General features: G+C 37.8%; 9 protein-coding genes across 9 annotated transcripts; 4 read left to right on the forward strand and 5 right to left on the reverse strand.

The window, feature by feature from the left end:
• Positions 1-10: 10 nt before the first annotated feature.
• On the forward strand, positions 11-1,063 carry fmt1 (mitochondrial methionyl-tRNA formyltransferase Fmt1; the record flags this gene model as incomplete). The annotated part of the gene is made up of 1 exon (XM_056181146.1): positions 11-1,063. The coding sequence occupies one exon, from the start codon at positions 11-13 to the stop codon at positions 1,061-1,063; it is 1,053 nt and encodes a 350-aa protein (XP_056034941.1).
• A 747-nt stretch (positions 1,064-1,810) lies between these two features.
• On the reverse strand, positions 1,811-2,095 carry pop6 (RNase P and RNase MRP subunit Pop6/Pop7-like protein; the record flags this gene model as incomplete). The annotated part of the gene is made up of 1 exon (XM_056181147.1): positions 1,811-2,095. One exon carries the CDS (start codon positions 2,093-2,095, stop codon positions 1,811-1,813), a length of 285 nt encoding a protein of 94 aa, XP_056034940.1.
• Positions 2,096-2,531: 436 nt separating this feature from the next.
• dlc1 (dynein light chain Dlc1) lies at positions 2,532-2,968 on the reverse strand (the record flags this gene model as incomplete). Its single annotated transcript, XM_056181148.1, has 3 exons — positions 2,532-2,747; positions 2,800-2,910; positions 2,960-2,968. 3 exons carry the CDS (start codon positions 2,966-2,968, stop codon positions 2,532-2,534), a joined length of 336 nt encoding a protein of 111 aa, XP_056036549.1.
• A 1,181-nt stretch (positions 2,969-4,149) lies between these two features.
• Positions 4,150-4,704, forward strand: dad2 (DASH complex subunit Dad2; the record flags this gene model as incomplete). Its single annotated transcript, XM_056181149.1, has 2 exons — positions 4,150-4,285; positions 4,568-4,704. 2 exons carry the CDS (start codon positions 4,150-4,152, stop codon positions 4,702-4,704), a joined length of 273 nt encoding a protein of 90 aa, XP_056034938.1.
• A 165-nt stretch (positions 4,705-4,869) lies between these two features.
• Positions 4,870-5,129, reverse strand: SOMG_02358 (uncharacterized protein; the record flags this gene model as incomplete). Its single annotated transcript, XM_056181150.1, has 2 exons — positions 4,870-5,013; positions 5,094-5,129. The coding sequence occupies 2 exons, from the start codon at positions 5,127-5,129 to the stop codon at positions 4,870-4,872; spliced, it is 180 nt and encodes a 59-aa protein (XP_056035712.1).
• Positions 5,130-5,254: 125 nt separating this feature from the next.
• hem2 (porphobilinogen synthase Hem2) lies at positions 5,255-6,250 on the forward strand (the record flags this gene model as incomplete). The annotated part of the gene is made up of 1 exon (XM_056181151.1): positions 5,255-6,250. The coding sequence occupies one exon, from the start codon at positions 5,255-5,257 to the stop codon at positions 6,248-6,250; it is 996 nt and encodes a 331-aa protein (XP_056034942.1).
• A 618-nt stretch (positions 6,251-6,868) lies between these two features.
• On the reverse strand, positions 6,869-8,314 carry cki3 (serine/threonine protein kinase (CK1 family) Cki3; the record flags this gene model as incomplete). The annotated part of the gene is made up of 3 exons (XM_056181152.1): positions 6,869-7,980; positions 8,043-8,112; positions 8,180-8,314. The coding sequence occupies 3 exons, from the start codon at positions 8,312-8,314 to the stop codon at positions 6,869-6,871; spliced, it is 1,317 nt and encodes a 438-aa protein (XP_056036943.1).
• Positions 8,315-8,853: 539 nt separating this feature from the next.
• Positions 8,854-12,440, reverse strand: nup132 (nucleoporin, WD repeat Nup132; the record flags this gene model as incomplete). Its single annotated transcript, XM_056181153.1, has 3 exons — positions 8,854-11,520; positions 11,564-12,201; positions 12,257-12,440. 3 exons carry the CDS (start codon positions 12,438-12,440, stop codon positions 8,854-8,856), a joined length of 3,489 nt encoding a protein of 1,162 aa, XP_056036944.1.
• Positions 12,441-13,200: 760 nt separating this feature from the next.
• Positions 13,201-14,430, forward strand: trm13 (tRNA 2'-O-methyltransferase Trm13; the record flags this gene model as incomplete). The annotated part of the gene is made up of 3 exons (XM_056181154.1): positions 13,201-13,532; positions 13,585-13,621; positions 13,681-14,430. 3 exons carry the CDS (start codon positions 13,201-13,203, stop codon positions 14,428-14,430), a joined length of 1,119 nt encoding a protein of 372 aa, XP_056036941.1.
• Positions 14,431-14,569: the final 139 nt, after the last annotated feature.

The raw sequence follows: 14,569 nt of genomic DNA on the forward strand, positions 1-14,569 counted from the left end.
TTATAAAGTAATGCCTTCAAAACTTCCATTAAATGTCGTTTTTTTTGGTACAGATGAGTTTTCAATTCCTATTCTTCATAAATTAGCAAGTTGCGCCCAAAGGATACATATGGTAAGTGCTGGGGGGAAAAGGCCTAGAGGAAGAGATCCTATTTCATTACCAGCAGCTGCTACAGAAGCAAAAAGAATTGGGATTGAATGTATTGTATTGAAAAAAGGATGGGATGGGTTTCAGTTAAAACCCGATGACCATTTGGCTGTCTCTGCTAGTTTTGGTCGCTTTATTCCAGAATCAATTTTGGGTCAATTAGTTCACGGTGGGATTAATATCCATCCCTCTTTTCTTCCAAAATACAGAGGAGCAAGCCCTATATACTCAACGATTCTCCATGACGATACTGAAGCTGGTGTTACAATTCAGAGGATGGACACAACGGAATTTGACAGAGGAAGGGCGCTCGCTCAGGGTATACTTCCGCTTCATGGAGATGAGCATTATAATGATCTCAGAGACAAACTTGCAAAGGGAGCCTCATCAATGCTAAATTCAGTATTGCAACAGTCCCTCTACAAAAGATCAAATTCAAGACCCGACTTAGAACCAACAGTTTATGGAACCCTGACAGATTTAGGAAAGTATCAACAAAGTGAGAGTGCTTTTCCAATTCCCACAGCAAGTTGGGCTCGAAAGATATCTCCAGAAAGCGCTCGCATTATCTGGGAGTCAATGACAAGCAGACAAATATACAATATTACCAGAGCGTTTGAACATGCATGGACTTTAATTAATGATAAAAAGATATTTCTCTATAACTTGATGCCTCTACAACAATGGTTGAACCAATCCAAAGCTGATGTTTCCAACGACAACTGTGATTGGAATCAAATGCAACCAGGTCAGTTCACTTTATTTAAAAAAAAATTTTTTATAATTAAAACCCTCGATTCCGCTATTGTTGTAGTAGGTGGAGTTCAGCGACAATCTGGATCTTTTGTTTCCGCATTGGAATGGGTACGAACATATAACAGCGGTAAAGGAGGAACATTTATCACTGATTTATAATATAACCTTTCATTTCATGGATAAATGCGTTCCCAGAGACAAAAAGTCGTGATTCCTCTTGTGCTTCATGCTGTCGAGAGATATTAGATATAGATCCTCCCTTTACTATTTTCCTAATTTATTTACCTCAGATCTATATTTAATTCCTGTTAATTAACATCGTATTTTTTGGAAATCCATGTTTGTGTCAGTTGTTACAAGGTCGTATCATAGAGACAGTGAAATTATGTTGCACGAAACCTTTAGATCTCTAAGGCTCAATCTCTACCTTAAAAACTCCGTTCTCATGCATGTCATGGAAAGCGCCCTATGGAGAAACCTCATTTGCCTGGCCAAGTTACCGGTTCTCAAAGTTCAATTCAAACTATGGAACCATGTCACCAAGGAAAAACACGAGTGAAATCTTCAAGATGCTTTCCTGACAATTTTTTTGCATCTCATAGGAGGACAAGCCCGAAAGACAGAACACTGTAATTCAACCTTGCCCGAATGCGTATTCTCTGCTCCCTCAACCCTTTTACCAAGGCATCATTCACAAAGCACACTTCTTTGGTGCTTTTTATAGTTAAAACTATTTGACCAACGAAAATGAGTGTGTAGCTGAAGCTTGTTTCCAGTGTAGGGATAAACCAGTAAATCTTTCATCTAAATAGTTTTCTACAGGCTGTTTGCTTTTAACTTCAGAACGTACCATCTGAAAGATGAGTGATTATTTAAAACATTAAAATACGTATATTCACCGATAGTCTAACTTGTTTCCTCAATGACCTGTAGGCCAATTTTCAGCTTCGGTTTAGAGCTTGTTTCTTTTTCCAGTCCATTCCCCAAAGTCCGGATACTAGGAAGAACAGAGGTTGATTGACGAACGGAAATATTCTGTTCTTCGCATCGACGTTTGACGAGCTCGATCAAACTTACAAGTTTCACAGTAGCATCTCCTTCTGCAATGGCAGAAACTTCTTTTTTATCTAATAAATCGTTCCAAAACGGTTTCAGAAGCTGCTTAGTGTTCGATCTTTCGCTTATAATCATAATTCTGTCTTGCTCACCTTCATAGTAGTATGTGGGTAGGTGAACTGAATTAGTAGTAGAATAGGCAAGGGTTTTACAAAATCTGTTAAATTAGTTGGTCTATTATTGTAACGATAGGAGAGCGATTCTATTCAATTACTTTGGTTTAGAAACTCGTAGCTCAAATTGAACAGGAGATCAAAATGGTCAAGTTCCAATTTCTACTGAATGAAAAAGAGCGTTGTTAAATCCAAAGGTAAATGAGTAACATGATTTTATAAAACTTTAAAAGTTGAACTGAAAGCTGAACAACAGATCATCAAGTGGGCATCATACCGTAGCATTCATGAGGATATCTGATGGAGCAGAGAATCTGTCTGTTATGGGAAATTTGGAAAAAGATTGTCCTAACGAAATGAAATACGTAAAAAGAAGGAAGACCATCAGGGTGCTACAATCAAATGGAAATCCACATGATACTCAGAATCACATCAACGGCTTGGCCGGTTTCTTTAATTGTAGTCATTCCATCTTTTTCAACATTCCAACAGGCAGCATGAGCGGCATGCACACCACGAGAAGGATGATCGTCGGGTAACTTTTGGACTAATGTAGAACTAACAACCCATTTATAAGACTGGGTTTTCTTATTGAGGGCATTCAAAACGCCATACTAAAACAGTTAGAACCTTTATCAATTTCAAATTCATTCTTGGCTCACGTACAATAACAGCTTGATTCATTTCGGCGCTTTTCTCACCGTCATATTCAGTTGCTTCAAGCACAGGCTTTGCAGCATCAGTACAGATCTCTTCAAGTATTACAGAATTTAGAGGCTGAATTTAATTGTTAATGATAATTTCTTTTGACAAAATACCGACTTACGCAGCTCATTGTGAATGGAAGTCGTTTCTATAGGTTTAGGTAGATGGATCAGTTGCGACTTGACTGTTTTGGGATAAAGGTGAGTTTAGAAATACAGAGAACAAATTAGACTGTTCCTTTTATTTAATAAAGGAGATCTCATTCTTTTCTTTTACGACTCGCCGCTTCTCGTGAACGTATTGTTGGCCATCTCTTACAGGGAAAAGCGTAAATTCTTCTCCTATGCAAGCTTTCAAATGAAATAAAGCGAAAAATTTACATATATTCATTCAATATAAGAGAAAATGGACCAAAATTTGGCTTCATTTTGGGCACACTCGAATTGCATCGTGCAGTTGGCCATATGTGCTATTAATGAGTTATGGCTTTCTCAAAATAGAAAGCAAGAGTGCATAAATGAAGGATGATATATGGAATGGCCTGCATGAAAAATCCTTACTGGCACGATTGCTAAGCAAAATATACCTCATGCCATTGATTTAATTCCAACACATTGACTCGAAGAGTTCTCAAAAGGAGGAAAAGAATGAGGAAATGAGTCTGAATAGAGAGTCTAGAAAGCATTGAAAGTTTTAAATGCTATTGCCAACCCATCTTCCAGGCATAGTCAGGATAAATTTACCCTCGATATATTGGGCAGCAAACATCATGAGAAGTAGGACAATTAATCTTCATGTGAACAACACCTTGCTTTCAATATCCTAAAGAATAAAGAATTGGGACATTGCAATTGTGTACTTGTAATAGTTTTTTAGCTTATGTTCACCGTGACTCCCTTATTCATTTTCACATATGGAGAGATTTTCTTTTGAAAATTAATTATTCAATAACAAAACGAAAGAAAAGGGCTTGGAGAGTAAGAGCATGAGCCATAGAACTCACTGTTCTAACGCCAGTAAGCATAGAAGGAAACGTGCAGGATGGAGCCTATAAACTCATGAGGCTCAATTCTTAATTTTTTTTTTTTAAAAAAAAAACAATGTTTGCAAATATCAAGTTGCTTCTCGATGGATTCTGCTTTATATGATTTTCAATGCCTTGCAAGCTGGAGAGACTGCCTCCATTTCTGTGTTATAATTTCTTTGAAAAAGAAAATCCGCTCAACCGACGGCTTCTTAAAAATAAGTATCGCTTCAGAGGTTGCTGTTTTCTACTTGGAGAGTCGATATTTGTTTTTAACGCTTACAACCATGTTGAATAGTCGAATTACTGAAAAAGAAAAAGAATATGCTTCCATATGTAAATTAAAGGAGATTTCTCAAGAAATGTCTAAAAAATTGGAACTTTTAGCCGAAAGACTGGAGACTTTGAATGATGGTAGTGAAGGTATGTTTTCGAACCCAGTTTCTTTCAATCAACATGAATTACGGTGCCATGAAGGCTCTTGATTTCCGTCTTCGTCTCCGATGATTGATCTCTTTCGATTTATGAGGAGTTTCAGGCTACGCAGAGAAGACCGCTACTTGTAAACGTTGTAATGATTTCTATGGCTATAGTATCTCTATCATTGCTATTCTTTATTTCTCCAAATTCATTTTTCTTGATTGAATGACCGGTCTAATTTACTGAAGTCAAATTTGATTCCTTTTGCTGACCATTCGTACTTAGCTGTGTCTACAGTTTTACAAAACTGGCCTATGATTTTTGAATCCATACAATTAGCTTCTCAAAATACGGAAGCTCTAGTTCGAGTTCCTCATACCCTTGATGAGAAGCAGCCATCCGACTCTTTCTCAAATCAATAGATGAAGAGCTAAGACACGAATACTGTATGAGAAAAAAAAAGATTTCAGCTTATTTTCGTTCCTGCTCCCCGTGATTTCATTCCAAAATATTTGGTTTTCTGTTTTGACTATATACCACGCAGAGCAATCCGCTCTTTGTTGTGATGTACCATCTTCTTGATTTTTTTAATGAGAAAGTAAAAAAAGCACAAGTAATGATGGATGTACTAATTGCATTGCTGTCTTTGGTTTAATTCCCCAATCGTGCTTTAGGCAACCTATAGGAATCTCTGCCAAGGGAAAATAACAGAAGATTTTCCAATAATTCCTCTGAAAAATGAAGTTTTACATCGCAATGTCCATTGGTATATGGATTGTTAACCTTTATGTTCCAACATGTCAGTCCATACCTCAACCATTCTAGGACCAATCTCATAATCTTCCATAATCGTTTGATACGATCCCGATTTGATTCTTTCTTTATTTTTTTTTCTTTTTTCATATAAAATCTTTAAGAATCTCACATCCGACCAAGGATTGTCGTCTTGATAAGTTTTGAAAACATAGAACAATGTCTGTTGAAATTAACTCCCTTTTGCATGCTGGATATTCCCATCCACTATTCCGAGAATGGCAAGCTACGCGTTCCATCACAAAGTCTGCATTAATGTACCCAATCTTCATTACAGATGAAGATGACGCCAAAGCAGAGATTCCCAGCATGCCTAATCAATTTCAATGGGGTGTAAATCGTCTTGAAGAGTTTCTTGGCCCTCTTGTTGAACGAGGACTTCGCAGCGTTATTTTGTTTGGCGTTATTACAGATTTTTCTAAAAAGGATTCCAGGGGTTCTCTCGCCGATTCAAACGAATGTCCTGTTGTAAGAGCCGTTAAAGAAATCCGTAGACTATTCCCTGATTTGGTTGTAGCCTGTGATGTCTGTTTGTGTGAATACACAAGCCATGGTCATTGCGGCATTCTTTATGATGATGGAACTGTCAATAACGCAAAGTCCGTTGAAAGAATTGCCGAAGTTAGTGGTAATTATGCTTTGGCAGGCGCCCATATAATTTCTCCTAGTGATTGCATGGATGGTCGAATTAAAGCCATCAAGTCAAAGTTCATGGAATTGGATCTTTCTCATCGTGTCGCTGTCATTTCTTACTCTGCAAAGTTTGCTTCTGGGTTCTTTGGCCCTTTTCGAGATGCTGCCGGTAGCGCTCCCAGTTTCGGTGACAGAAAATGTTATCAACTTCCTATGAATGCTCGTGGCCTGGCTCGTAGAGCTATTCTCCGTGATTTGCGCGAAGGTGCCGATGGTATCATGGTCAAACCCGGCACTCCTTACTTAGACGTTTTAGCAGAGGCTGCAAGGTTGGCCGAGGATTATCCTATTGCAACTTATCAAGTCTCCGGTGAATTTGCTACAATTCACGCCGCTGCCAATGCTGGCGTCTTTGGACTAAAGCAGCACGTAATGGAAACCATGCATGGCTTTATGCGTGCTGGTGCTTCTTTGGTTTTAACGTACTTCACCCCAGAACTTTTAGAATGGTTGGATAATTAATGTTGATGATGGTCCTAAATGAATGCTATTACTAGACGGTGCTTTCTTATACGGACATACCCCTCCACAGTTAATTTTTGATACCCATTTTCCCGAGTTTTTACGGGAAAACTTTTAAGGCGCGTACGTTTCTCTTAATCAGTGATAAAAAAATATACGACATAAAACTTGGAAGCTGTTAATTTGTTTTCATATTGCTCAAAAGACCAATAATTATGTTTCTTTGAACATATATTTAGTACTGCAGATGTCTACTAGTTTAAAAACATGAAATATTTTTTGTGCTAAAACAAATTCATTTTACGAAAGAAAAAGGCAATCATAGTCCGAGAAATGCATTCATTTTTTCAAACACTAAAACAGGTATCCACTAGTTTACAAAACATAGTTGGGATTATTAATTAAGCTAATTAGATGAGGAAAACGGGTAAAAAAAATAAGACGACTGTCAACTTTAAAAAGACATATATCAATATGTACAAAGAACGTACAAGATTGCTCAAAGGCTAAAAAGGGTATTCTAAATCGATGAATACTCGTCAATCAAATTTCAAGCAGCTAAAGATAAATAAAAAGCCTTTCGGTTTTTTTGGCTGCAAATCTAAAGGCGAACTATCGCTACTTAGGTTTTGCAACACAACATGAAAGTAAACGTAAATGGAATTTCTTCCTGGAAGAAGATTTTGGAGTAGCATTTTGAGATAGTTCATTACTCTTCCGTTGATGTTCGCTTTGTGTTCCCAGTTGACCGTATTGCTGCCCACCACTGGAACTTGGGGGCAACTTTGGTTGAGATTGAAGAGCAGCGGTAGAAGAACCTAATCTTCCGTTTCTATTGGGTTCATTTCGCAAAGGCTGGACTGATGGATAAGGAGGACTGACTAATAATTGCTTTGGACTCGGCTGTGGCAAGTTATGGCGACTTCTGGTATACTGAGGAACAGCAGCTTGCCGCTTAGCAACCTCTTGAGCATGACGGTGATGAGCAGCATGTTGTTTTACAGCACTATACTGCCATCCTTTCCCGTTGTTAATTAGTGACCAGTCAAACTCACCATCATCAGTTTCATTCAAACGCAGCAGTAAACTGTCAAACAAGCTGCGTAAATAGTCATAATCCGGCTTTTCATCATAACTCAGATTGCGAACGTACACCATGTATTGCATAAATTCTTTGGGATAACCATCACAAAGGTCTTTTATAGGAGTCAGTTGTTTTTTTTCTCCAATTTTTTCATATTTCTGTTTATTAGTGGCTGCCTTTAATCCCTGCCAAGGAAGGCTTCCACGAAGGAAGTACATGAAGACATGACCCATTGACTCAAGATCGTCTCGTCTTGACTGTTCGCGTCCTAAATGTGTGTTGATTGACATGTAGCGTGCTGTACCAGAGAGACTTTTGTGCTCATTGTATGGACGATGAACATGCGTTTTTGGGTCACGATACTGTTTGGCCATACCAAAATCAACAGCGTAAATTGAATTTTCCACTTTTGACCCATTGAGACCAATCAAAAAGTTATCGGGTTTAATGTCCCGATATATGAAATGTCGTTCATGTACAGATTGGATGCGTGTTATCATCTGCTTGGCGATCATAGCTACTGTCTTTGGACTAAAGCGTCGACCGCAATAATCAAAAAGATCTTCCAAACTAGGTCCTAAAAGATCCATCACCAACAAATTGTACATTCCTTCTTGTCCATAATAATAAACATTCGGAACGCCATCTAACACGGTTAATCAGAATGCTCTTGTTATAGAACGCTATTAGCTTTTGGCTTGCACATACGAACACCCATCAACATCTTATAAGTTAGATATTCATCCCGTAACTGAGGGACTTCGCTTTTCCTTGACTCCTAAACCAAACATTTGGTTAACCAATATTTTCAAACAAAGGGTTCCATCGTATTCCAGTTCACTTACAAATTTCAGTGCAATTGGCTGATTATTCACCAAATTAACACCTTGGAAAAGCATACCAAACGATCCTTCTCCGATTTTTTTTCCAACTCTATAGTGGACACCAACAACATTGGAATGCGACGACGTTGACGACATTCTATCAATTTTCTCAGATGAGTGAGATTTCTATTATCTTAATTTATTTCAAACGAGTGTGTGATTTCGTCAACGAAAACTTTCCTACGCACAAACAAAAGACGGTTTAATAACACAGGAAAATGAGGTTTCTGCTCAAACCAAACTAAGCCCATTAAAATAAATTTGAAACAAACAAAAATGCAGGAAAAATCTTGCAGTTGACGACCTCAGAGGTCCCGAGGCTGTCAACACCGTGTCTTGAGGAGGGTAAGTTGTATATGCCCACTCTGGCATTCCTAGTAATATTGTTAAAGGGCCATGAAGGTCTTGTAATAACGACCGAAGCTTAGAGACATTAGTTTCAATTTTTCTGCTTGTTTTCTTTTAAAAAGGAAAGAGAAAAAAACATTGTTTTAAGAAGGCGGTTTTTACTGATTTTACATTTTATTGATATAAGGTGAACGATATCCATAATAAGAAGAGTATACACTAGAAAAAATAATTATTAAATGAAACCCCATAAAAATTTGTACAAGGAGGCATTCCGCAAGTCCTTTTTAGAAACTATCACAACTAAGAGACATGCTAACGAACCAAGTGTTCAAGCTTGTTTTCTCTAAATAGTGCTTCAAAAGATGGCTTTCACGATTTAATACTTTAATTACTTCTTGCGTGTCTCCAAATTTTGCCGGCGAGTAAATCATGGCAATGCTACCATAAGTGTTCTTGTCGAACGCAAAGGATGAAAGAGATGTAGGCTTCGTCAAACCTTCTTGAAATAAACCGTTTATCGTCGTTAAGCGTAAGGTTTGATACAAGGCAGTCATTCTCACTTCGGCTTCTACGGCAGCGTCGTTCTTGTCCTTGGTATCTAAAATTTGAGACCATTTGTCGTTCAACACAGCCCTTCGCCAAATTGTATCTTCAAAAAACCTTTTCGCTTCATCTGTCAACCTTGTAGTTAGCAATAAACGCAATGCGAAATAATAATCTGTCATATCGTCCATTTGAAGTTCATTTTTTCTATACAAAGAGAAGCTCAGATATTCAATCAGCTCGGTAACTGCTATGACTTGATGATCAATCAAACATTTGATTACTCGGTGCATCACTTGCCGAGCAAGGACGGGAATAGGTTTACCATCCGTTATTTCCTCAATAGTTGCTTCCACCAGATGGTATTTTTTCCCCTGTAACTGAAGGCGATGAACAACAGGCATGATCGTCTTTTCAATCATTTTTTGGATGTGAATTTGTTCTAATTTCTGTTCTACCAATACAAGATCCTTGGATTTCGCCGGACCCTTCGGATTTGCATACAAGAATATTTTTCCTAGAGATAGCTCAATTTCCTTCTTTTCAACCAAGTTTTCTTTTTTGTTGGCCAGTTGTAATAATCTATGTGAGGCAAGCTCGTAATTTTTATCCCGCATATCGTGCATCCATGACACTTCATTATAGCCTCGATAAGTAAAGTATTCTGTAAGGAAATTTGACTTATGTTTATCGCTATTCAATAATTCCACCGACATTCCTTTTTCCACATAAAAATCATACAAGACGAAAGCAAATTCTTTACCAAACTTTAAAAGATATCCATCAATTTGCTTGTCAAGTTCTTTTTTCGCAAAGAATTGATAACACAATTCTACGACTGACCGGTAGTCTCGATATTTCTCAGCGACGCGCAAGGCATTTTTGCCCTGGCCAATCTCAAACAAAGTTTGAATCCAAAATTTTCTATTCATTGTAAATGCTTCTTCTAACTCCTTTTCATGGATTCTATCGCTCTCGTTTTCACTTAACCAGCCGAGTCTTTCGGCATAAGCATTAAAACATACTTCAGTCAATACAACGAGTTGAACCTGCATGTTCGATAAAGCATTTCTGACAACATCTTTGTCTTTCGAAAGTAGTTCTTTTCCAGAATCCCGCTCCCCTTGTTGGAATTGAAATAAAGCAGACTTTGTAAGCTCAAATTGACGTGTAAGAGCCGTCAAAACATCTGGCGTAGAAGTCCATGGTACTTCCTTTTCAAAAGAGTCAGCGCTAATATCGTAAATACCATGAGTCTCGACACGATAGCTCAACGCCGATGATAAAATAGCCAGAATAATCTCATTGGACTCTAGTATAACATTCATGACTTCAATTGGAAGTTCTTGAACCCTTGAGGCAGAGTCAACACAAAAATTATGAGCTTGCATTATAAGTTGCTCTATGTTATCAATACTCTGCATGAACCAATTCCGAACAGATTTATCTAGCTGGGTCTCCTTCCCCAACTTAAATATGATCCTTTGGAAAATCAACGAACGACTTGCGGTGCTCATCTCTAAATCGATAGTTGCCCAAAGAGATCTTGCGGCATTGCACTTCTCACCTAAGATACGCAAAGAAAACAGCAATCCATCACTTATATCATAGGGAATGTCTTTAACGTAGCGAACCAAATTGTTCAAATAGGTTAATCTTAAATCCAAATGCTGTATTAACGAGGGCAGCACAGGAGGTAAGTGAGAAGAAGAAGACGTTAAGATTTCTTTTCCGATTGAATAAATAAGTCTTTCAATTTCAGAAACCTTAAGTTTGGGAATTGTTTTCCAACTGAAATCCAATGGATTTTCATATACATATCCGTAAAAGACTGCTTCTTCAATTTTCCTTTTCAAGGATTCAACAGCATCTAATTGTTGAGCATCATCTTGAATTTCAATTTCAGTAACACCAGTTTTGGATGTAACAACCAAACAAGAAAGCTTTGGATTAGCGTGCGATGATTTTATACCTAAGGAGAGTTGTTTGCATCCAGACGCTATGATACCACCGGAAATATCGGATTTGAACCGAATAACGTCCTCCCGATAACAATACATTGTATTATAATCCAAATCCATGCGGGTATTTAAGATTATTACAGCACTGGGGGACACAAGAATGAAACATGGTCCGAACGAGGCATATTGTATTTTTAACCGTTGCTTTTTTGAGGAAGTATAGCCTAAGGAATGAACAAACATTAGATGAGGATTTGCTATATTGGAAAAATCACATGTGTAAAGAGAATACTTGTATCTTAACCCATATTTCCAAGAGCAGAGAAAGGTTATTGAGTCACCATCTTGAGATGTGATTGCGGAGTCGAGAAATAGGAAATCTTCAGGAATCATTTCAGCTTCTTCTAGGACCTTTAAAAAAGTAGGGGTAAGGTCAACGCGAACGTGCTACTTCTGTTAGAAATGTATACTTTTAGATAAAATAACATACCATAGTTTCATCCTTCAAATTATAAATATCCACTAAACCCGAAGAATCAGTCACATATAAAAGGTGTCGAAAAGAGGACGAAAGAGGAGGTGACATGATAGAAACGGCATAAGAAGCAAAGGGATTTTTTATTCTTAACTTTTCAAGACACTTGGACAACAATCCACCATGAGAGGCCACTGTATTCAAACAAATTTTTGGTAGACCAGAGGAGTCGCGTAGACTAATGGACAGAAGTCGACCATAGTTTGTGGATACAATGTATAGAAAAGGATTCGCACAATAGAGCCGTAAGCAATACTCATTACTCGATAGTTTAAACTGACTTTCCATTCCCTGAGGTTTCACTATGGGTTGAGCGAGAGCATTTCCTATACAAGTCCAATAGGCAATACGTCCACTTACGGGCATTAAAATTAAAAGACCTGGATCTCTATCGGGGATGTCTGAAGAAACAATAGCTGTAAGTGGATTAAGCTCAGGAGCATCGGCGTCGCTTTCTTCAGGCAAAGGAAAGGTAATTGTAGGAGGGTCTTTTAAGGTCTGGGAATGTTGGTAACTAAACACATAGCAAGCGTTTTTAGAGTTTAGCAATACATATCCCAAATCGGGGTAACAGGTTCCAGTTAAGGAAAGGTCTATTGTCTGTTAATTTTGAACGTTCCATATACGATTTGTTTACGTGGAGCTTACCATTAGAAATATCAGAATGTAACCTTTTTAAAAGAGGGAAAACATGATAATAATCTCCCTTTAACCAATCTGGATACAGGGATGCGATACCGTTCTCATAAGGTCTTGTCTCAACAGAAATGCGCTTCGATTGATCAAAAGCAGATGAATTTACATTCTTTCGCTTTCCAAGGACTGTACTCATTGTTCTAAAAAAAACAATGTTCTTGTGTGAGTATAGAATCCGTTGAAAGCAAAATTCTATGAAAAGCAAGGTGAATTGGCTCTGAGATGAGCTTGATGCGTTAGGGCGAACTCTTTCAAATGGATCAGAGTTTATACCTTATTTCCAATTATCTGAACAAGTAAAAAAAGGATTAACTAAAATGATAAAGTACTAACGCCCCAAATATGTGGAGGATTAAATTACTTTCAGTGTATGCTCTCTTAACCAGGCATGGAACAGTAATGTGGTTGTCATATAGCAATAAGAGAACTCTACAATTTTAATTTTTTTTCTTTATTTTTCGAACACCACTAGCGATAATGCTACGATCGAAACGCGAAGAAGATTTGTAGTGCTTGAACGACTTTCTGCGATCCGTTTCATAATGGAACATGTGTTTCTACAATTGTTTATTTGTTTTCCTAATCTGATTATAATTCTAACAGAAAAGGCTTGCTTTTGAGCAGAAGCACAAAATCGCATTCTCCTCCAAAACACTCAGATTTGCGGAAAGCTTTTCCATGGGAGGATACATGCTTTACATTTCTATTTAAAAAGTAACTGTTAGGATACTCAAATATTTTGGACAAAAAAAAAGCCGTTGGCGGGTTTAAATACGAATTAGAAAAAAATAAAAGAATTTGGAGTTTTTAGACTGGATTCTAGGCGCCTAAAAACATTTACGGTTTAATTTGTATACTTATAAATTATCTTATTTTTTGTTTAAACGAAAGATCGAATGGGTTTTAAAACGAAACAAAAAGATTTTACAGAGGAGGATTTGGAACAAATTCCTTGCCTTCTTGATCCCAAACACACCATCGCGAGACATCGAATGAGCTATCATTTGAAACGATGTAACGCGAGACCTATACAAAGAACGGAACCGTACTATCATCAAGATTTGAACTTGGATCCTCTTGATGATGACTCAAAGCAATACCAGTTTGAACTTTCGCAGCTTTCAAAAGAAGAAATTCATGAATGGATCGATCTATTCATGCATGTTGGTAATAGCCTTCCTTTGCCGGAAACCGAAGTACTTTTTCATCCTGTAATGCATGCTAGATGGTAAGCTCCCGGATAAAAACTGGTTGATAATTCCAAGTACTAACTTTGCTAGGAGCGAATGCAAAAACAAGAAACATGCGGTTCAACAGGTACGTTCTGCTTTCTCTGAAAATAGCGTTGCTTTCATTGACTAACTTTATTCTTATAGGCTTCTTTGTTAGGTCATATGGATAAAGCATCCTTTTTTGAAGCACCAGAAAGCGTTTACTTTGAATTCGGCGCTGGTCGTGGTGAATTATCTCGTTATGTGCATCATTGTCAACCCAAGCGCAATGTTTATATCCTGATTGACCGGGATTCCAATCGGCTGAAGCATGACTCCAGGATAATTAAAGACTCTCAAATTTATGGTTGGTCAATTCCTGAAGTAGTTCGCTGCAAGATTGATATTAAGGATTTTAGAATTCAGCACTTTGCGGATCAGAAAGTGCATAACGAATCCGGAACTGAGAAACCTCAATTTGCTTACTCCAAGCATTTGTGCGGCGCTGCTACAGATCTTACATTGAATAGTATAAGGAATTCCTCTATGAGAGCTGTTTTAATTGCTTTGTGCTGTCATCATCATTGCCGATGGGAAGCTTTATCTTCGCATTCACGCTTACAACTAGAAAAGTGGGGAATTCGTGGAGTCAAAGCTTTTCAAGTACTCCGTCAAATGACAGGTTGGGGCATCAATAGTCTTCGAGAGAATATGCAAGCTTCGGGTGGTGCTGACACTCATTACAGCGGCTTGACGCATGAGGAGCGTGTTCAAATAGGTCTGAAGTGCAAACACATCATTAATACCCTTCGGAAGCTTGATTGCGAGCGTTTGGGCTACAACACACGCCTTGTATATTATGTGAATTCAGATGTTACATTAGAGAATGTCGCCCTTTTAGCACGAAAAAAGTAAAAGATGCGCAAATAGAAAGAAATTTTATGGAAGATGGTGTTTTTTTATATATTATTTCTTTTTTAACTATACAGAAGCAACAACTGTCGTTGCAATGAAATAGATCATTGTTCTCTGTATTGAAACACTAGATTGGTAA

Source organism: Schizosaccharomyces osmophilus, chromosome 1 (assembly GCF_027921745.1).
Source record: "Schizosaccharomyces osmophilus chromosome 1, complete sequence".
NCBI lineage: Eukaryota > Fungi > Ascomycota > Schizosaccharomycetes > Schizosaccharomycetales > Schizosaccharomycetaceae > Schizosaccharomyces > Schizosaccharomyces osmophilus.